At 38.2% G+C, this 23,605-nt stretch overlaps 2 protein-coding genes across 2 annotated transcripts in view; both read right to left on the reverse strand.

Moving 5' to 3' along the window:
- LOC137197342 (1-phosphatidylinositol 4,5-bisphosphate phosphodiesterase beta-1-like) overlaps positions 1-4,718 on the reverse strand; it is a 29,001-nt gene extending 24,283 nt beyond the window's left edge. The window contains exons 1-3 of the mRNA XM_067610688.1: positions 4,313-4,718; positions 1,450-1,527; positions 874-942 (exon numbers count right to left, since the gene is read on the reverse strand). Coding sequence (XP_067466789.1) covers positions 874-942; positions 1,450-1,527; positions 4,313-4,411 — 246 coding nt within the window. The 5' untranslated portion in view covers positions 4,412-4,718. The remainder of the gene's footprint in view (positions 1-873; positions 943-1,449; positions 1,528-4,312) is intronic.
- A 10,211-nt stretch (positions 4,719-14,929) lies between these two features.
- On the reverse strand, positions 14,930-22,966 carry crls1 (cardiolipin synthase 1). The gene is made up of 7 exons (XM_067610692.1): positions 22,388-22,966; positions 20,108-20,245; positions 19,377-19,506; positions 18,349-18,434; positions 18,086-18,154; positions 16,821-16,912; positions 14,930-15,515 (listed from the first exon to the last, which is right to left on the reverse strand). Exons 1-7 carry the CDS (start codon positions 22,811-22,813, stop codon positions 15,422-15,424), a joined length of 1,035 nt encoding a protein of 344 aa, XP_067466793.1. The 5' UTR covers positions 22,814-22,966; the 3' UTR covers positions 14,930-15,421.
- Between the last annotated feature and the right edge of the window lie 639 nt (positions 22,967-23,605).

The following is a 23,605-nucleotide window of genomic DNA, read 5'->3' on the forward strand; positions in this document are numbered from 1 at the left end:
ACAGGTCAACAGTCAATCACAGGTCTCACATATAGTAAAGAGACAGACAACCATTTACACTCACATTCACACCTACAGACAATTTAGAGTCATCAGTTAACCTAATCTGCATGTTTTTGGTCTCATAGTGAATACCCCAAATACATTCTGATCATGAAATAGCAATTAAATCTACAACTGTTGGTGTAATGTTAAATGAATCTTGGTGGCCGTGGTAGATTACTTTTATTAGTGGACCTAATTCTAATAAATTGGACTTTTCACTCTTGGCTTTTATTTTATAGTGGAATTAAAACAGGCCTCTCTTAATGTACATATCATACTCCATCGCAGTTTCCTGCTTTACCTTATCCTTTAAGGTTTGTTGATTTAATTTTAATAATCTGGTGTGTGGTCACAGCCATTTTAATTCCTTCCTCTGCCAAATCTGAAAAAGACTTCCTGGGGAGGAGTCATCGAGCTTCTAGGAGCTTTTCCTCCAACACAGCGGCCAATGTGATGACATGTACGCCTGTTTCTTGGCAACAAAATATATGCAGAGGTAGTGGAGGAGCAGAGGGTGGAGATTATTTAAGATTTGTGATGCATCTGCCTTAAAACAGCAGCAGTAAAATAAATAAAACGTTAACACAACAGCAGACAAACACTGTGAAAGGATAAAAAAATGTGATTATAATTGAATAAGTAAAACATCAGTTGCTTCGCTGCGTAAGAGGAGCTGTTATCGAGTGAGAGGTCACTAAGAGGTTACAGAGAAGCAGTTAGTGAGTAGAAAGAGGTCTCTAAGGGGAGAGGTAACGCAGGCAGGAGATGGTGTAAACCTTTCACTGAGAGGTGAAGAGGAGGTGAACGGAGGCAGAGAGGTGATGGTACCTTTGGTGTTTTGGTGCTTCTTCCCGTTCTGACATCTTTTATGTGGGTCAAGTCCAACAACTCTGTCTCCTGAAGGAAACACACACACACACACATACACACAACACAAGCACACACAGAGTCAGCTAGGAGGTATGTGCACCATCCTGTTTCCTGCTAAGGATTTAAACCCACCCGGAGAGAAAGTGTGCATGTGTGTGTGTGTGTTGACAATAAATGATCACATGCTGTGTATATGCTGGCTCTCTGCAATTCCTATTCAAAGTCTTATGACTGTACATATGCAGTTTTTATTTATGTGTGTTTTTACATTCACATTCACTGTACAGCATACATATCCAGTTAATGATTTATGTACATACTATACTTGTTTGCCAGTATTATAACAAGCTGTGGTTAAACTGTTGACAGAGACAAATGGTCATGGTATATTTCAAATGTTAACTTTGACTCAGACTGACTCAAATCCCAAATTTTGATGACTCGATCTGAATACTGATGCTAGTTAATAATATAGGCCTATGAGTATGATGTGTATGAGTATTTGTCCGTATACAGTATGTATGTGTGCTCAACCTTGTTTTGGTCCGTCCAGTAGAGGTAAAATCCATGTGGATCCACGTGCAGAGTCACTGGAGTCACAGTTGACAGATCCTTGATAGGAAGAACAAAAAAAACACATTATAAATCACAATAAAAGCAAACAGTTTTCAAACAGCAAATAATTGCTGCACTATAGAATACATTAAAAAATGTAACGTCCATAGAAAATACTACTTTATGTAACAAATCCCATCTCACAATGCAGTGGACAAGGGAGTGATCTTTGGACACAGTGTATTCGAAATCACTCCGTATTTACTATGTAGTGCATTATATTTACTGTCCACTATTTTATTTGAGTGTAAATGCATTCACCACCCCATTAACATACAACAGGGAGGCAAAATATTAGGAACACCTTTCAATATAATGCATCCCAGTATACCACCACCACCCACTACGAAACATAAACATAAAGTAGAATTATCACCTTTCTGACAATGTCAACAAAAACTGAAAATGTATAAGCTTCATAAAAGTAGAATTTATGGCAGAGTTGTTGTGCTGGTTTGCATTAGATCCTAATAAAGTGGCCGGTGAGTAAATATAGTTCCCTTAAAAATGCCAAAATGGAATTTTAGAGATTTGTTTTGATTATATAAATTATATTATACAATATTTTTTGTACCTGAATCAAGTAGCTTTTCAGTTTCAGGCAACTGGTCTCAAATGATATGTCTAGATTCGAAGATTAGAAGTTATTAGTTAACAAGGTTTCATGTGAGAGGTCAAATATAAGATTTAGCCACTGTACAGAGGCAGTAGTCCAATCAAAATAAACATAGTATTTTATGTATTTTAGGCTTGTGACAAAATATTAAAAATAAAACAGGATCCAGGGTGGAGCCCTGAGGTACCCCACAGCTGATGCTGTCTTTAATATTGAAAAAACAGGTAAAGTTAAAACTGATATCTGTAATTTTCCATCTGTTCAGAGTAGAGCATATAAAGGAATCAGGTAAGCTGAATCTATTTACTGAAGTGATGAGGTTAGTTTTCAACATTTTAGTGATATATTAAAGACGCCATCCAGTTTTTTGTTTATGGATAGATACGATAATGATAAAAATTACTTAAAAGCATCAAGAATTAATTCCTAAATGACAACGTAGTTCATTTTTCAGTGCACTCCAAATTATCCAAATGAGTGTTTTCAGATCCTCCAAGGTAAGGTTTTGGGAAATTAACTATAATCAATGTAAGTGAAAAGATTGTGGCAAATAAATGACTGTTATGATAAAGATATGCAACTAACACAATCGGTTAAAGGAAATGGCAAGACTGTTTAATAAACCAAAAACAATGTTGACTGTTAAAGGGAGAAGGGATGTGAGCTGGGGTCTCCATTGTGTGATGAGACTCTTCTTCACACTGAACAAAAACATGCAGTTAGTTTTTTGAAACTGTTGGAACAAACAGCCAGTGCCGTCATATTTCTGGAGGCAACCGTATCATTAAAGATATTACAGCTTTTAGCTTTAGCAAGGAGCATCTCGTTCCATGTAAAATGCTGTTATCGTGCTGTGTAGAGAAGAAAATGTAAATTCATTTTGGGATTATTTAAGATTACAAATAGTAGAAATGTCCACATTTTCCCTATATTGACACTCCCATGACCAGTTCCAGGTCTACAGCTGCCATTTTATCCCAACAACATCTTGGTGGACCCAGTCTGCTAAAATATTTGTTTAGATGTCAGTGCGCATAAAGTTTGGTATATTTCGTTGCATATTTGGAAAGGTCATGTATTCTGCTGCCTGATCTCCTCCCCTCATAGTAAGGCAGACTACATTCAGAAGAATAAAAACTAGAAGAAAAAGCTTGGAAGATGGTTAACTAAAGCTCTGTCACTCGTTGGCATAGCAACGAATTCTATTTTTCATAAAGCTCTGCTCTACATGTTGAAGAAATTCGAATATCAAAAAAAACACACACACACACACACACACACAAGCCTCAGTCATGGTGTATAGATCCAACGTTACCATGGATCGGTTCATCCGTAAGTATGATTCATGATATCATATGGATCAATAGATTGATTCATACACACACACACACACACACACACACACACACACACACACACACACACACACACATATATACATACACACGACCAAACAAACATCCATTCTTTCTCACACACAGATCAGATCTGTTTAGGTGGTGGTAACCATGCCAGTTACCATAGCAACCGGACAGCACGTTTCTCATTGTCAGGGCTCCGTACTTCAGCATACCAACACACACACACACAGACACACAGACACACACACACACACACCCTGCGCACGCACATACACACACTCAAACACACACACACACACACACACAAGCAGACACAACTCCACAAATACCTACAATTATGTGTTTGACTGTGTCTTTCTTGACTGCGACTGTCTTTTATACACATTTAAACGCCCGCACAGCGCAGTAAAGGCATACAAATAGATTTCATGCCAACAGGTGGCAATACATTATAATTGTATTTCTCTCTCTCTCTCTCTTTCTCTCTCTCTCTCTCTCTCTTTCACACACACACACACACTTCTCTCTGTCTCGCTGGCATCTAATCCACAGGTACTTACTGCCAAAGCTCAATCAACAAATGAATAGTAAACACATCTGACAACATGGCACACATCCTCCTCTTCCTCCTCCTTTTCTCTCCCTCCAATTCTATTCAAACAGATTTGATCCATCTGATAATGATCATTTTCCTACATTGCCAAAACAGATGTATATAGTGCAAAAACAAAAAAATAAACCAAAAAATTGAATGAAATGAAAAAAAGCATAAGAATAATAAAGGATTGTATTGAGTGCTTCTTACCTCGTCCCATTTAGTGAAGTTGCTTCCGTTCCTCAGCGTGTGAGAGACAGAGGGAGGCTGGAGTTTCAATGCATGGACCCCCGGCTGAGCACTCGCCATGGCTTCACACACATTAACACACACACATACACACACAGACGCTCTCACACACACACTCTCACACACACACACACACACAAACTACAGATGCTCAGGCTCAGACACTGAGACTCTGCATCTCTGTCATGTCCGAGCCCAAACTCCTCAGAAGTCAGGCAGAGATGCTCGGCTGCAGCAGCATCCTCTCCACCTCAGATTTTTCCTTATTTTGTCTGCACTTATTTTGTCTTCTCTTCCCTTTATCTTCCTTTTTTTTTTTAAATTTCAGTCCCTCTTCTTCTCTCTCCTCTTACTATCTGCTCTGTCTCCTTCCTCTCTCCTCTCTTTTTCTTATCCCTCCCTCTTCTCTTCTTCCTCCCTCCCTCTCCTTGTCTCCCCCTCTCTCCTCTGTTGGTGCTGCATCTCACAGAGAGACAGACTGAAACAGATGCCTTTGTGGGAGACAGGATACATGTGTGTGTGTGTGTGTGTGTATATGTGTGTGTCCATGTGTGTGTGTGTGTGCGTGCACTGCCTCCACAAATTGACTCATCGGTGACATGCGCACAATGGCAGCTTCCCACAGATGGGGGAGGGATAAGAGAGGGAGAACAGGAGCGACGGAGAGAGAGAAAGAGAGAGAGGTAGAGAGAAAGAAAGACGAGAGTGGGAGAGATGGAGAGAAATCAAAAGAGAAGAAGAGAAAGAGAAGGTGTAGTGAGAGGGAAAGGGAAAGAGAGTGGGTGATTTAGTGCATGGTGAATCAAACCAAACTAGGATTACGGTCAAATGAGGCCAATTTTGAACATTAAATGGCCAAAAGTATGCGGACAGCCATGTGTGATTGTTTAATATGTCATTCCATTTGCAAAACTGGCGTTAATCTGCTGCTATAACAGCCTTCAATCCTCTAGACGGGATTCCCACAAGATGTTGCTGCAGGGATTTACCTCTGGTCAGCATTAGCGGGGTCGGACATTGATGTTGGTCTGGCTCACAGTCGGCATCAAGTTATCATAAAGGATGGATGGGGTTGAGGTCAGTTCAGTTCTTCTACACCAAACTGGGAAAACCATTTCTCCACCTGGCTCTGTAAACAGAGTTAAACAGGAAATGACTTTCCCCAAATTATTTACACAAAGTTATAAAATATCATTTTACACTGTGACATTATGATTAATGTTAGTTGGAACTACAAAAGTACACAAAAAGCACATTACAAGGGTGTCCACATATTTTTGGCCATATAGTGTATTTAAAAATACATATTTTGGCATTAGATTTTTATGTTTACTAATGCTACTAATTATAACAGAGGAAGGAAGAGAGTGGGCGAGACAGTGGAGATTTAATAACTGAATATTGGAATGATGTTGTAAAAACATGAAACGGTGAAAGACAAACAGGCAGAAAGAAATGACAACGTGTCCCTAAATGAAAAAAAAGGAACTGGCAGTTTTGTTGTAAATAAGAGAACATGGTGTGTAATAATTCAGAGGAATAAGAGGCAAATAAAGACATTTAAGGATTACATTACAGGTAATGTATGTAATATCTGCCCTTGCTGCGGATTAAAACCGAGTCCTACTGTGTAAAACACTCTCAGTAAAACATGTCGTTAAGTGTTTGCAGAGCAGCAGACGACATAAATACAAATAAAATTCTCATTAAATTGCATCGTTATCGATTTCACAGAGATGTCTGTGGAAAAAGGTTTCAAGATGACACATTTCTCTCTGATTGTGGAGCTGCAACAAATGATTATTTACTGTTTCCATTTGAAGTATTTCTTTGGTAGAAAATCAGATCTGATGAAAACTTTTCACAAGGAGGTCCATCAATGAACCGACTAACAGAGACACTGTTTCTGATTGAAGCCAAAGTAAAACCAGGATGTAAAGAAATGATTAAAATACTCAGAGTCAAAATGATGGAAAAATAAAATTTATACTTTCAAAATCACAATGAGCAGTCAAAATGATGAGATAATAACCTACAAACTTACGTGCTCATAATCTTGATTTAGCATGAGTATTGTTTTTGCTTTTTATAACATTTAATCTTGTTTTCCTGTTGAAAATGGGCTTCCATATTCTCCAAGATAAGAAGGAAATCTCAGAGACAGATCCAAAACCACAAATAAAACCATCGTTATGACTGGAGGTAAAGGAGAAATAAAGTAATCTGAGTGAACTGTTGCTCTAATCTGATATCATTTTTCATTTAATGATTGATCATTATGTCAATAAAATTCCTAAAATTCACATCACATCTCCACAATTTTCCCAAAACCAGAGATATTCAATTTACAGCGACATAAAACTGATTAAAGAACATGCACATCCTCATATTTGAATATCTGGAACCAGAAAATCATTATCCTGTCTATCTAAATGGTTATTAGATCACCAAAACTGTTGTTGATTAACTTTAAATTAAAAAAGAGACTATTATAGAGAAAAAAAGACTATTATAGAGAAAAACAATGATGCATACTGGAACAACAACAATGAAATGTAGTTCTCCTCTTTTTCATCCAACCTCCTTTTGAGTGCCATTAGTGTTTGAGCATAAAGACACAAAAAGACAACACTAACACACGTGGAAAACATTGATTCGTACACATCCAGACACAAGAAGATACAGGCATTCTCCTGGTGCCACAGCGCGACCTTTTAACCTCACAAACAGATATAGTACATTAGATTTTTGATATACACTCTTTCAAGGCCCACTTTACCATCCTGCAGCCTCCTACACACTCACACTTCACTGCATGAACAGACACGTGCAGAGACTAATGTTGCCATGATACTGTTGGTCAGATAGAGCCAAATTTATCAGCAAATATCCAAAATTAACATATTGTTTTTTACACAAACTTGGCACAAAACCAGAAGACGGATATAGCAAAAAGACAATGTTCATGATCGATGTTATCTGTCATCACCGGATCATAATTATGGAAGATTATTACAAGCGATTTTGAATTTTCAGGGGAAAAAAAAGGTGTAAATGTGGTTTAGTCCGGAGAACACTCCAGGATGGTTCACATAAGCTCTTTGCTTCAGTAAACACTGGGGAAGCGCTGAGCAATTTTACGGCTGTCAGCACAAAAGAACAGTTAAGGTGCCGTGTGTTGCACCTCGGTGAGATGAGATGGAGGCATCGAGGAGCTCTCGCAGCAGGGGTGGGAGGTTTTGTCTCGGATGGAGTCAGTTCAGGATCTTCCTGCTGAATTTGCATACAGAAAGTTCGGTGAACAGCGTAAACATACAATACCATCGGTAGTTAAGTACTTCCTGCCAGACATTATCTGGTTTTCTTCTCTACATCAATAAATTAAGACTGAATATTACCCTCGCAGAGTGTGAATTTTGTCTATAAGGAGAAGCACCACGAGGGTTCAGACCGTCAGACATTTGTACAGTAAATGAATCCTCAGTTTAATTATGTGATTAAGCCTCATCATCTGTAAATTTAACATACAACATTTGTTACAAAGGAGCAGATTGCTTAGAACTTCTTTTCAGATGGATTTTATATCTCTGTGTGCACAAAATTTGTTGTGTTTCTTGCTGCAAGATGACAGCTTTTCACAATCGCTAACAGTAAACAAGGATGTCCTGCGACAAAGATGGTTCAGAATATGTTTCTGGAAGGTGAGTCTCTCTATGGAAGTAATAGAAACAATACACAGTTAAACTACAGATCGCTGGATTTTTCTATAGTTTTTCCTTTTTTTTCTATATGAAACACAAAAGCTGAAAATAATGAGCCCAATATCATTAATTAAAAAAAGAGAAATTGCAATTAGATGTCACAGAGTTTGGACAGCGGCATTTGCTGTAGTTGTGTTTCAATGTAACGGATGATTATAATCCATATGTGAGTGTAATTCCTTTCATTTTTATTTCCAAACACTTGCTTTCGCCAACCATCTAAAAAACAAGGTGTGTTTACAACCTGTATCATCATCTGACTGAATGTTGTTCACCCTGATAGACTCCATTCTAGTGATGTCACCAAATATCAGAGATATCACAGCAGATTTTGCCAATCATCATAACATATGATTGGCAAAACTACAAAATTAAGACCCAGACTGTTCAGCAGGTTTTTTTTTTCCTCCCAAAAAACTGTTTTCTAACTGGTCGCACACTGTATTACTAACAGAAACCTTCTGACGGAAACACACACGCAAATGTTTCCACACATGCACACACACACGACTCAAGACACTCCTACTGCCCACACACTGGCACTCACACAGACAGAGGCACACACGTGCACACACACACAAACAAGCACATGCACTAACACACACACACACACACTTGCACACACCCCAATCTTCACCAGCAGATCTCCGTGTTGGGAGCTTATATAAGGGAGAGTGGGAGGCTGAGAGCTATTTCAGGACCAGAAAAAGACGTAAGTGTGTGTGTGTGTGTGGCTATAGTACCCATACGGGTTTGTATGTGTGTGTTGATGTGTGTAGGACTGCTGTAAGGACTATAAGGACTCTGATTCAGTGGGTTTCATAACCAGTCAAGTTTGAAGTGAAGTTTGGCTCAGAACCTCTGGCAGCTCAGAGAGTCTCTGTGCCTACGACGCGTTCAGTCACACCCCGGAGCTGCCGGTATTTAAAGGCAGCGATCCCACAGAGCTGCGTAGCAACTGGAAAGTGCCTACATGTTTACTTGTTGTAGCCTCAGACGTGTCAAGTGCACCCGGATGTTGTGGCAGCAGCATCCTTTCTCCCACAGCTCTGATAAGAGGCTTTCCAAAGCCTTCTTGTAATTGCAGCTTTCTCCTCAAAAAAAAAAAAAAAAAAAAGCCCTCTGAATTTCCGGAAATCTCTGGGAAAGGTTTTAAAGGGTCTGTTCACTACTTGATGTTGAAGAACTAATACTTACAAACCTGTCCACAGGGTTTACTGTAGGTCTTTCAGAGTAAAGGGGACACAGTCTCTTGAAAAATACATGATGCATTCTGAGTTTTTGTTCAGTGGTGTGAGCAGCACAAACTGTATTTCATTCAGCTCCATCATATCGAGGTGCAGGTGTATGACTCCAAGCTGCATTAACCCAGAACAATCTGCATAAATATTCACATCCAGAAGGGTAAGAAAGAAGTCAAGAGATGGCGTTCATTCCATCACTTTTAGTCCAGACTGAAACCAATAGTGGATAGATCGCCATATAATTTTGTACAAACATTCATGGTCCCCAAACGATGAATCCTAATGACTATGATGATCTGCTGTAAGACAGGATCAGGAAGAAGAGGCCAGAGACAGACTTTCAGGATCAGGATTGTCAATGACCACAACATCAAAGAGACATACCAACAAGTCCTCCAAATGAAATGACAAAATACATCGTCCACACACTCATAAGTGACACATTTTCTGATCTGACGTCATCGACAGGACGACATTGTTCGTCTGTACCTTCCAAAACCCATTACAAATCCCTGTTTCGAATACACAATTGTTTTCTGAGTTGCTGTGGTTAAGGTTTAGGGTTCGGTACATCTTGGTTAGCGTTGGGGAACAACAGCGGTCATGGTTCAAAGAAACAAATGTTGACTGTCAGTAAGAAACAGGAAATGAAAAGCAGTCGCCCGTCTGAAAGTCAGAGGCATTGTTGACCCATCCATCCATCATGACCTCCTCTCTCCGCTGACTTTGCTGCTCTATAATTACATCACAGTACTTCCTCTTTTTAATCCCGACAGACAAGAGTCATAACTCCAACGAGGACTTTCCCACTTGAGCATAAACATCTGTTGTTTTGGGGTAAAAAAACAAAAAAACAAATGTGGAAGGAACCGGAAACCTTGCACATTGTTGGTCACTTGTTCTATTATTTGCAACGTTTTTGTCAGAAGACCTTCATTAGATAAGATCAAGACCAGGAGCTCTGATGAAAGTCTTGATCGACTGAAAATCAATCAACAACTGTTTTGATAATCGATTAATACTTTTTGAGTCATTTTCTTAAGAAAAAACACCCAAATTTTCTTGTGCCAGCTTCTCAAATGTGAATATTTTCTGGTAGTAAACTAATATCTTTGGGTTGTTGACTGTTGGACGGGACAAAAACAACATTTAAGGTCTTTGGGAAACAGTCATCAACATTTTTCACCCTTTTCTGACATTTTATAGACCAAAGGACTAATTATCAATGAATTGAGAAAATAATCACCAGATTAATCTATCACAGTCTTCCAAATAAACGTACAAAAATAGGTGAGTACAAGTGAAAGACAGTGTGGGAGATTTCTGGCTCCTTTTAAAAAGCCAGACAGAGAGTTGGAAGTGGGAAACATCTAAGACAGAGGTAGCGCTGTGAAAGTGCAGACTTCCTGATCGGCTGGTTTGAGCATCCGTGCCCACCGTTTCACACTCGTCTTCTTGTTTTATGCTCGGTGAGATAAACCGGATGACGAAGACGCTGTCGAGCAGAGCTATGCTTTCTTTAGCTCTGGACGAGAGACAGGATTCTCACACTTGATGCAGGACTGACTGAAACAGTGAACTGTAGCCAGAGGGCCGTGCTGACACGAGTATACAGATCCAAAGTTTGTCCTTGTTAGTGTGATTCAGCCTGTCTGTGGTTTTCTGGAGAGCTGGTCTGTGAAGTGTGAAGACACACTCAGCTGCTCTCGCCTCCATCACTAAATCATCTGTATCACTGTTACACTCTTGTTCTTGCAGTTTTGAAAAGCTAGCCTCATTTTCTCAAAAGAAGGGATGGTCTCTTGAGATCTAAATCTTTTTTTTTTTCAAGTGTGTCTTGTCAAACATGGCAGCACAATTTTGTTACAGAATACCAACACAGAAATGTTTTGAACATGCAGAGTTTTGGCCAAAACAGTTTCCACTCTGTTGTGACAAAGAAAGCATGCAATTTGCCTGCAGCATTGCACCAGTCAATAAACCATGTTGGACCATATTGACTGACACCAAAATCCTTAGATGGAAGCCGCCCATAGTTGATATTTTGCACAGATACTCAATGCCTTTAATTATGAACATTATCAGGACAAGCAAGCAAACAGTGACTCTTTGTTTCACTTGTAAAAGAATTGTATTCCTGTCAAGGTGAAACAGTCTCCAAACTAAGGTTCAACTCACAATTCTAAACACATAAATTTGAGGTTTATTTACACGTAATTGGAGATGTTGTGCATCTCTCACTTGAACATTACTGCCTATCCTCAGATTCAACAAAAACTCTGAATCAAAAGCGTTAAAAACTAAGATTTAGTTGTCTACTGTAAATCGCTGTATTTAGTATTTAGTATTTAGTATTTAGTATGTTAAATGTGCTGAGAAAATATCTTGCTGCAACTTTTCACACATCTTAATACTGCTGATGGAATATACTGTATGACTAAATCCAATATTCAGTATTTATCTAATATACATAAGTTTAACATTTCAGTAGATTTAATAGTACGACATGATGTGCTGTAGCGTGTCTGTAATCCTGGTCTGAGCTGTGACTTTCACATAATGGACCAGCAGATAAAAATCTATGAATTTTACATTTAATCTATTTAAACTCCAAGAGGCGAGTGGAAGTTATTCACTGAGATGAGGGCATTGCTTCTATTTCAATAGGAGCAAGGGAGATGATTATGCTAACAGGATTTCAAATTACTATGATGCCTACTATGATTTTAGAACACGGAAGAATTTCTGAAGGACGACTGATGGCTTTACAAAGTGGCCAGAAGAGCTAAAACCCAAGTTTGAAACATTTTATTCAATTCAATTTTCAATTCAATTTTATTTAAAGAGCAGAATCACCACGCAGCATGGTCCAAACACACTTTACAGTTAAAAAGAACAACATACAGCAATCAATTAACAATAATAACAATTAAAAGTGGAACAACCACATTAAAAACATCAATGTTAAATAGATGTTAAAAGGAGATGGGCCCGACAAGTTGTAGTGAATGCACTTAACAGTTAAGAAGGACAACATACAGTAATCAATGTACAATAATAAAAAAATGAATCAACCACATTAAAAACATCAATGTTAAATAGATGTTAAAGGGTGATTGGCCCGGCTGTAACGTAGTGAATAAAGGTTTTCAGTCTAGATTTAAAGATTTCTACTGAACGTGCTTCTTTAACATGTAATGGAAGGCCGTTCCAGAGATACGGGGCACGGTAGGAAAATGCTCTGAAGCCAACTGATTTTTTGTTAAACGAAGGAACGACCAGGAGACCAGCACTGAGAGAGCGCAGAGGGCGTACTGGTATATATGGAGTAATTAGCTCTGATAGGTAAGGTGGTGCAAGTCCATGCAAACATCTCCTAAAGTTCTACAGTAATGATTGCTGGACTATACTGACCATACTGTGCTCTCATACGCAAGATTGAGTACATCAGAGATATTTTTCAGCTTCAATTTATACATCAGTTCTTTATAGTTTACTGACAGTGAATCAAAAGTGCACAAATAAAAACTGATGTTTGTCACCGATGATCATGTGTAGCTTGATAAAGTACAGGATCACGACTGGGAGCTTGGAAAGAACAGAAGGGTTTGATTTGTTTTAAGCTTTTATGTCTGAGGCAATACTAATTAAAAAGTTTTTTTTTTCCACAAACACTTCATGAAAAGCCTGTGGGGCATCACCCAGTACCTCCAAATTATACACTTCCAATTTCTGTTATCAAATATGGACTTAAGTTTCTATCCTTTGAAAAAAAAAGCACCAGAACTTCTGTAAACAGTCATTTAATGAGCGTAGGTATCAATTTGTTCCCAGTGATGGATATCTCATTTTAGAATGAGACTCTTTAAATTATTCAGTGAAGAGATAATGATCAGACATCCCACACGAGGCCACAAAAACAACTCGCGCAAGCCTGACAGTCATCGGCACACTGTGGGTAATGAAACAGCATCACCCGAGCGGTGCTGGAAATTGCAGGGAAAAAAAGTGGAAGAGTTGAAAAGGTTACGCGGCAACGTTTTCCCTCATCATTCTAGTTTCCTCAAGGGTAAAATAAAAAGCGGAGTCTGATACAACCACCAAAGGATTTCAGCAAAAAAAAAGGTCCAGAAGTAGCTAGTCTACTCTCCGAGCCTCTAAATAACCTGAAGATTATTGTGTTTATTGATCCTGAGACTAGAAAGACTTGAAAGGAGCGTCGCCGCATCTGTGCCTCTTTTAATAATCCTAACAGCACAAAGGGAAATGAGCAGGATTCAGATAAAATTGCTCCACCTGAGCAACCATATAGAGTTGTGCTCAATCGACAATAGTTACTCAGTTTAAGTTATGTATTAAAACACAAACTTCTCCTGGTTCCAGCTTCTCAAGTGTGTCAATTTGAAGACATGACCTTGCACTCTTTATCAGGGACAGTGCACATTATTCAACATAAATGTCATGTAGATGTGGCAGGTTGATGTCACTGAGCACATTTTCTATATTTTCTGAGGATTCATTGAAACAAATTAATGACAGATTAGTCAATAATAGAGGTGACACTAATGATATTTTCATCTGCCAGTTTATTTTAAATTAATTTTGTCTTCAAAATGTCAGAAAATGAAAAAATTACCATCAGTTTCAAGGTGACTTCTTAAAGGTGCAGTGTGGAGAATTTAGTGGCATCTAGCGGAACAAAATATATTATAAGTATGTTTTAATTAGTGTATAATCACCTGAAAATAAGAATCATTGTGTTTTTATTACCTTAGAATGAGCCCTTTTTAGGGAGCAGGTTCTCTTCCATGGAGCCTGCCATGTTGCACCACCATGTTTCTACAGGAGCCCAGAAGGGACAAACCAAACACAGGCTCTAGAGAGGACTTTTTGCATGTTTTGCAGCCACCGTAGTTGGTTGCAATCTACAACCTCACCGCTAGATGCCACTAAATATTTCACACTGGTCCTTTAAAATGTCTCCTTTTGTAACTAACAGTCCAAAAGCCAAAATTTTATAATATAAAACAGAGAAAAGCAGCAAATTTCAGAAATTGGACCAAGCAATTTTTCCCCAATTTTGCTTGAAAAAGTGACTAATGAGTAACTACAAATAAATCGCAACCTATTTGATGAGTCAGGACCACCACCTGGACCAGGATCAAGATGATCTTGTGCAGCACTGGTGGAATATGATATCATTTTTATCCTCATTGTTTTCTATCTTCTGACCTATTCGTTCTGATGATTATCACATGGATAAATATTCATTGGATCTCATAAGATTAAATGTTTAACTTTTTTCCCTAAGAAAAAAAACAGCCCTTCATCCAAAACACACACACACAAACACACAAACACAAACACACACAGTCTTAGGTCACTTTTGGGGACATTACATAGATTTACATTAATTTCCAGTGACCCCAAAATAACCTTTTTCCCAATTGTTAACTGGTCTTTAGTCTGAAATTTATCCCTGAAAGAAGCCTATATCAGACCCACACACACAAACACACACACACACAAACATACAAACACACACACACACACACACGCACGCACGCACAACATCAAAGCAAATTTTCTTTTTTAATCAATAAATCATTGGTTTACAAAACTGACAATCATGTGACGATGATTAGGATGACATTGCAACATCTTGATTGAAAAACTAAGAAAAAATAGAAGCTCTTGCCAGATCAGTTGATATACGTGACGTGAGTATGTGTGTGTATGTGTGTGTGTGTGTGTGTGTGCGTGTGTGTGTGTGGATGGTTTGTGTTTGCCGTTTCCATCTCTGTACATATGTCTCTATTTCAGTCCAGTGGCAGAGCTGCTGTTAGGCATTTCTGTAGTGTTGCAGTAAACCATCTGCGACCTCGGTTGGTTTCCGTGCATCATTGCCATGGCGACTCATAAATGGTTGTCACAGCTGCTTGGTTTCAGTCCTCCCGGCGATCGTCCACCTGTCCCGTCTGGCTTTTGCCACGGCTGATCAGTGTCTCTGCGGCGACATTTCGCTGCTTTTGTTCTTGCTTTCTGGGTGTTTCCTGGTGTGGTTGTCATGGTGATCTGGTGTTCAGCACCTGCACAGTCTTGCGGCCGTAGTGCCAGTAGCTATAACCCGACACTGCTGTTGTCACTGCTGTAACATACCTGCAATACAAAATAATACATGTTATAAATCACAAAACAGTTTTATTTTTGCAGCACACCGTGTTATTATTGTTTTGTGTTAGGAGCAATCAATCATTCTCCTGTAGTTAGTTATAATTATTTTTTCATTTTCTGATAGATTTAAAAAAATATTTATTAAATTTGCATTTAAATTGTGCTGTTAAATTGCGTTTAAAATGTGTAGAATTTGAAAATGTGTGACTTTTGCACCCTGCAGTGGTAGAAAAATGTATAAAATGTAAAAATTAGGTTTAATTTATTTAAGAATTAATCTATGATTTAGTATACAAATTAGTATACAAATAATATTAATGGGTACATTTAACGATAATTGTATTACTTTGTCACTACTTGTTTATTTTCAATTGCATAATTTAAATGCAAGTTTTTATAAATATATAAATTTGATGCAATCATTTATAATTAAGGACTGGAAAAAAGGCTTATGACGTCAAATCAATCATTCTCCAGTAGTTATAGTTCATTTTCTGATTTAAAAAACTATTTATTAAATTTGCATTTACATTGTGCTTTTGATTTTACGTGTAGAATTTGAGAATATGTGACTTTTGCACCCTTCAGTGGTAAAAAACCCCCAAAAACCCCCAAATTTTACAACGTCTTTTTAAAAATCGGGTTTAACTTATCTGTAATTTAAGAAATAGAATACAAATAATATTAATTGGTACATTTAATGACAATTGTATTACTTTGTCTCTATTTGTTTATTATCATCTGCATAATTTAAATTTTTATAAATATATAAATTTGACGCAATTATATTATATTACTAAGGACTGGAAAAAGGCTTTAATTATTACGATATCAAACATAGATTTCATATATATAAATGTGTAAAAATCCCGATTATCAGGATTATGAAAATTAAGCGTAAATGTACAACAACCAGACAAAGAACAATTCCAGCCGTGTCAGTCGGTTCAACAGTCTGCTCAAGTACATTTGCATGAAAATGTAGGTTACTATGACAATAAAATGTTTGTCCTGAGTCTGATGTTTTACTCCAGCTCCAGTCAGAGTTGTAGAATGAAATGAGTCAGAACACTTAACCTGAACAAGCCGCTGGAACAAACAGTATTTATGTGCTTGACATTGATGAAACCATTTGCGTTTAGAAACCCTTTGTAGGATAAACATTTTTTTCTAGTTATAACCACTGCGCTGCCGGGAACCAAAGTACATTATGGATATTAGGATCAAGAGGATGAGGCCGGTGTGTGTGTATAATGTAATGTACATGTAATATGCTGAATGTGCGTTTACCATAAACACTGCAGCAGGACACTGTCTGAAAACTGGAAAACCGGAGCTGCCAGAGAAGCTGCGACCAGAAGGAGCTGGATGGCTGTGTTCACCTAAACAAATAAATACAAATTACACACAGAATCACACTCATTTGTCTGCATATGTAACAAATAAAAATTAGCTCGTTATTTTTGGGTGAACATATGACAAGAGTTGTGGCTGGTTCACAGATTAAAACAGCTGTTTTTGGCAGCTATAAAACTGCTCCTGTCAGCCAACATTTTCCCCAAAACTGTATTCAATGCAGTCAAATTTATCAAAATAAGTTATGAAGATTTTTTTCAGCAAACCCAACACTGAACACTTTGGGCACTCTGATCCGTAGTCTGTTAGTTTTTGCCCAACAGACGTCTGCTGCAGACTTTCCTCTCTTGTGGATTGAAAGCAATGACTTTTTTGTAGATCATTTCCACCAGCACTTTCAAATCTGTTGGTTTGGGCTATTTCCTGGATAAAGTGCTTGTAATAATTACATGCTCAGCAATAATCAGTTTACTGGGAGTGATCAAACTGTGAATTTGATTATGATATTTGCATAGTTTGAAATGCTTTCAGTTCTGCAGGAACCTGTGTTGTACAGATGTTTTTTTTCAATTATCAGTCTTCCACCTGCAAAATGATTTTTAAATGCTGGAAAAGATAAGATACAAGAAACCATGTCTGTGTGTAGATGATGTAATGCATTGTGCCAGAGTTTCAGTTACTGCATCTGGTGCAGCATCATCAGACTCGTCGTGCACAGCTTGTAAATAGAGATGCACCGATACTGATCAGTGTATCGGTCTGATACTGACTGAAATAGCTGGATCTGGTATCTGATGCTGTTATTTTAATAAATAACAATTCAGTAAATTTATATCTATGTATTTGTTTTGCTTTACAAAGTTAGGAAAGCAAAGTTTAAGTCAAGCCTGATGTTGCCTTACGCATAAAAGAATGATCTCAGTCTCTTCCACAGCTTACATACATACAGCTTCTTAATTAAACACCAGTATTGGTATCAGCTGATACCCAAAGCCCAGGTATCAGCATCGGGACTGAAAAAGTCGGATCGGTGCATCCCTAGTTGTAAAGGTCCAAAAAACTAAAACTAAAACAAAAAAAAAACTCAGTATATCCTGTGTATGCGAGGCTCCATTCTTTCTAAATCTTCACTTTAATACAACAGTGAACAAAATGTTCAAAGTCCAGAGTAGAGTGAGAGTGGGCGGTTTGTGTCTCACCTTGCTGAAGAGTGTGGGTTTGAGCTGTGCTGTGGTGTAGCAGGGGTTAAAAAACTTACTAAGGGTCACCTGCAGAAAAAAAAAGAGGAAAAGATTGTAAAGTACCTTTATTTGCCTTCCTGAATCATAATAGTCATGGTAATCCAGATAAAACTTTTTTATCTCTGGCAGGTCTTGTACCAAATACCCTTAAGTGTTAAAATTCTATTAAATAAACAAAAATACTGGCGCTTGTAGAGTGAAATGAATGAAATGTGTCTCACCGGTGGAGGTACAGTCTTGTATCTGACCCAGAAGACAGCAGCTATCAAACCAATGTCTCTGAAAATCACTAAAGCTGTCAGTGGAGCTACAACAGAAGAAGAAAAAAAAATGTAATTATCTTGTAATATTGTGTAATCATCACTAGAGCAGAGTTGCAAAGTGTGAGGAGCTATTTTAGGTGCCTCTGGTTCCAAGAAGTAAAAGTTTATTTGTCCCACAGACGACATTACGTGAGTCCCAGTTTGAGCTCTTCTACAGTTCAACATGAAACTCTCCCAGTTCAATCATCGGTACAAAAGATGAACAACTGAACAATATCTGATTCTTTGATATAAAGTTGAAGGTAAAAGACTGTAAAATTTGGCGTAAAAGTTAACTACGACTCCCAAGGTGCTTTTTGGCAAGAAACAGCCAATCACAGAGCTTAACGCTGCTAATGGTGGGCGGAAGATTACGTTGTTTAGAAAACTGGTTTTACAATCAGCAGCGTGAATAAGTTCACTTTTAATTTCTGGGTCACTTTTGAGTGAATTTAGCAACTATGGTGCCTCTGACTGGCTTCTCCATAGTGATGGCCGCAGAGGCTCATGGGTACTGTAGTACTTTTAGCCTTCTGCAAAGCCAAAATCACTGATAAAACGTGCTTTCTCAGGAATGAAGGTGAAATACTTTGAACTGGTGGTCATAATATAAACCTAGAGGAACGTTACATTATCCAGGAGAGTCCTGAGTTTGTAGATTAAATAATATTGAGGATATAATTTAAAGAGAAACGTATGAAATGCAATGAAATGTGACTACAGAATGAGGAACAACACCTCTGGAACCAGCAGCCTCTTCTTCCACTTCACAACTCTACTGTAACATAAAATACAAAAACAAGGAAAAACAACACTAAAAGGAATTGCAGCAATGATCATTACTTGTTTTGTTTTTTTACACACTGAAATTAGAGTTTATGGGAAAAGAGAAAACACACACACACACACACACACACACACACACACACACACACACAATCTTCTACCTGGTATAATTTCAGCATAGGTGAGGCTGACATATAAAATACTGATGAGAATTTTATCAGCCAGTGGGTCGAGAGCGCTGCCCAGTGCAGATTTCTGAGTGGGCCACGTTCTGGCGATGTAACCATCCAACTGAGTTTGACAGAAAGACAGACAGAGAGACAGACAGACAGAGAGGAAGAGACAACAAACTTTAATAAGTGGTTTTTTTTATTTTTAAAAGTCTGAAATGTAAATGTGGCAAACTTCTAGTTTTAATATAGGCCAATAACAACCCATCAGACATTAATCTGCTTGGGGTCAAGGCCACCTTAATCATCATGTAATGTGAGAAGAGCAGAACTGGTCATCTAAGGTGAGTTTTCAGGGTCATTATGGAGCCTTTTGTTAATCATTTTGTAGGCCGACTTGTAATATGTCTGGTTGAATGAGCCGATTTGTCGCTTTAACTAATGTCAAGACAAAAATTAACATTGGGTAGAGACAGACCAGTACAAAATCATATTTCTAAAAAAATTATCTTAATGTGGGTATTGTGTTTCTAGATAGAATATCAATGTGAAATCAAACATTGTAAACATAAACTGTTAATGGGAGTATAATGGGACCAGTCAATATGAACAGATGATAATGGACTGATTAGACAACGGTCTAATCTGTGTACGAGGTCTGCAGACTGGAAAAAAGCTACGCAACGAGTATTTTAGTGAAAGTGTGGTATCTGCATTATTACCAAGTCAGTAGCTCCTGCCAGGGTAAACAGAGCCAGACTGAGGTGAAAGTGCTGCTGGATGATCAGGTGACCCAGCAGCGGAGCCAGCGAAATCCGACACACGCACAACAGGTTGGGGATTGTCCACGGGTTCTCGTACTGCGGACAAAAACAGATTAGATACATGTGTTATACTTCACAGAATGACAGAGACGCACAATAGCATCAACCTGAACCCATTTCAGCAACATGTCTCCATTAATCAACAGAGACTGATGTGACTAATATCAGTTGTATCGACCTACTTTTCAAGGTGGTGCTTCTGATTAGATTAATTAATAGAAGGAACTTAGAGGCTGAAATTTTCAGTTTCGCAAACAAAATTAAAAATTAAATGAGCACAGCTTCAGGGATGTGCCGACTGTGATTATCATAGGTAAAAATACATGATAAACAGTATTATCATGTATAATAGTATTTCCTGAAATCCTGTTAGTACTAAAGTGTAGTTTAATGGCTTCACATCATGATCGCCTTGGATTTTATTCACTTGACATTTGTCTGTATGTTGCAGCTTTGTTGGACTCTGCATAAGAAATAACATCAAAAATTGTTTCAACTTTGTAAAAAAAAAAAAATTAGGTTATTCAAAGTTTAAAGACAGTTGTCTGGAAATGACTTTAAATGCAGCTCAGTGTCTCATGTTTTGGAAATTCATTAATTTTTCCTGATGAAATTGATCGATTGATTCCTGGGGTGCAAGAACTGTGTAGTAAGTGTTTTATGCTGGATCTGAACTGTTCAATAATTTATTAAAAGGAAAAGAAACACACACAGATTATAATAATGGTTATACTGGGGTCTTACTTTTGGTTATACTAAGCAGTCTTGTTTCACTCCACTACATTTATTTCAAAACTGCACTATACTATATACTAGATTTGACCTATTTTACATACAAAACCAATAATCAGTTTGACATATCATTGATTAAACTACCAAACATATATGTAAGGCTGCAACTAATCAATATTTACATCATCGATTAAACTGCTTATTTTTTTGGTTCATGTTTGGTCTATAAAACAAACAGACTTATTGATGATTGCCTGCTGGAACTGTTTGGTGGATCTGAAAATCTGAACCATCCAAAAAATGTTTTCACACTAGAAACAAACCAAACCATGGTTCAGTTTGATCCGGACTGAGACCGCCTCTTTTTGTTAGGCCAAGGTTCGGCTGTTTGGTCCAGGAGAAGTTTCACACCTGTAATTTTGGTTTGGATCAAACTGAAAAGTTTGAAAGTCTGAACAAACACCCCGGTCTACCTCCGGCTGTGGCTCAGGAGGTGGAGCAGGTCGTCCACTAATTGGAAGATCAGTGGTTCGAACCCCGGCTCCTCCAGTCCGCATGTCGAAGTGTCCTTTGGCAAGATACTGAACCCCAAACTGCTTCCAAAGGCTGTGGTAGTGAATTATTAGATTCTCCTCCTGATGACACCTGACACCTCGCACGGCAGCGTCTGCCATTAGTGAATGTGGCCTGTAGTGTAAAGTGCTTTGAGTGGTTGGAAGACTAGAAAGGCGCCAGTTCATTTACCATCCCATTTATAAAACGTCACAATATGTGAAAAATCACAACCTCTCACAAACAACTTCCTAAAACTCAACATGAGGTCCTTAAACATGCATTTTAGTTCCATCTAGTTTCATCCCCAAACTACTCAGTTTACTGTCATGTAAGATGAAGAGAAGTAGCAAATGCTCACATTTAAGAAGCTCTAATCAGTTGAAAATTATTTAAAACTAAAATTAAAACTACAAAAAATATCAATATGGGTGATTAATTTTCAGTTGGTTGATTCATTGCTTAAACAACTTATTGTTTCAGCTCTAATATTAAGTATTCTGGTTAAGGTCGAGCCTGACACACTACTATATTATAATTATATTTATATGTTGATGCTTCGATATAAACAATCCACCGATATATTTTAATAAACCACTGCGCACTGCATATACTGTGTACTCCATTTCACTTCATCCTCCTCTCTTCAATTTAAACCTGTAGCAGCTCTTCTCACCTAGAATATATAGGCAATAAACCTGGTTCTGGTTCTGATGTCATATAATAATAATAATCAGTCAGAGGGACCAAACCAGTACTTTTATACTACCTATATATATATATATTAACTACATTTTGCTGCTAATAACTTATGTACTTCTACATAAGTAGGATTACTCATACAGGACTTTTGGACTAATAGAGTATTTTGGTATCTTGTAGCTCGGTGCTCACCAGCTCTTTGAACTTGAACAGTCCTTGTCCCGGTACCGGGGCGGCTTCAGCCCGGTCCGCCGCAGGTGGGCTGACCGGCGTCTCCTCATGCTTTCCGCTGCAAAGCCCTCGAGCTCCTGATGACAACAGGGACCGGAAACTAGCCGCTGACGACCTCTCGTGACCTCCCCGGTACAGTAGTGTGGTTCCGTGCGCGTGCCACGGTGTCGGTTTGACCTGCTGGAGAATCCCGGGCCAGCACGCGACCCGGCTGTCCGTCCCTCTAAGCCCGGATATCCACGAGCCGGTCACCTGCGGCTGTATGGACCTCGGCCCCCCGGTGACAGGTGTGTGTCTGTGCCGCCATGACGCACCCTCGAGCCAACACGCACCCGCACACCGCGCGGACACAAACCAGCGAACATCCCTCCGAAAACACATCATCATAACGCTCACGAGCCTCCCGTTACCGACCTGCTGGCCTCGTGCCTCATGTCCCCGTTGTCATAGTGGTGAAATTTCAGGTTTCTGACGGTCAGAGCCGACGGAGTCACAGCGCAAGCCAGCAGGCTGCCATGATGCCGTAAACAAATACGGCGTGTCGTAAAGTGCCGGTGACACATTCACTAACATTTTGTAAATAGATGATTTGGAGATTAAGATAAGTCGCATATTTAATAGCAAAAGCAAGAGAAAGAGACCAGAAGTAATCCTTTAAAATAGTCTTCACATGAATATTGTAAAATTTATAATAATATTATTTAATAATAAATAACTTTTTAGATCTTTGCTGGTAATAAAAAAGTATTTTATGTATTTCACAACCTGGTTCATTGCCAAGTAGGTTTGCACAAACAAGGAATTTGCCTTGGTGTTGCCAGTTAAAATATACACAAAATTAAGTAATACTAAATAATATTTTAAAAAAAGAAAGAAATTTACAATAAAAAATATGTAAAATATATTCAAAGTGAGAGGAGCTGTACAGGTTTAAATTTAAAATTGAAGAGAATTAGATGAATTGTACAAAATATTGACCAGAAATGTGCAAATGGTCATAGTAAAACAGTGTGCCATTAATAATAATAATAATAATAATAATAATACAAGTTGTGTTAATGTAAGGCACCATGTTACATCTAAAATCACAGATGTGTAAATATAGGATTATGACATTGTACGTTAATATAACTTGTAATGTTCATGGGTGGGATTGAGGTCCTGGGCCTTGTTGATGAG

Source organism: Thunnus thynnus, chromosome 14, assembly GCF_963924715.1.
Source record: "Thunnus thynnus chromosome 14, fThuThy2.1, whole genome shotgun sequence".
NCBI classification, from domain to species: domain Eukaryota; kingdom Metazoa; phylum Chordata; class Actinopteri; order Scombriformes; family Scombridae; genus Thunnus; species Thunnus thynnus.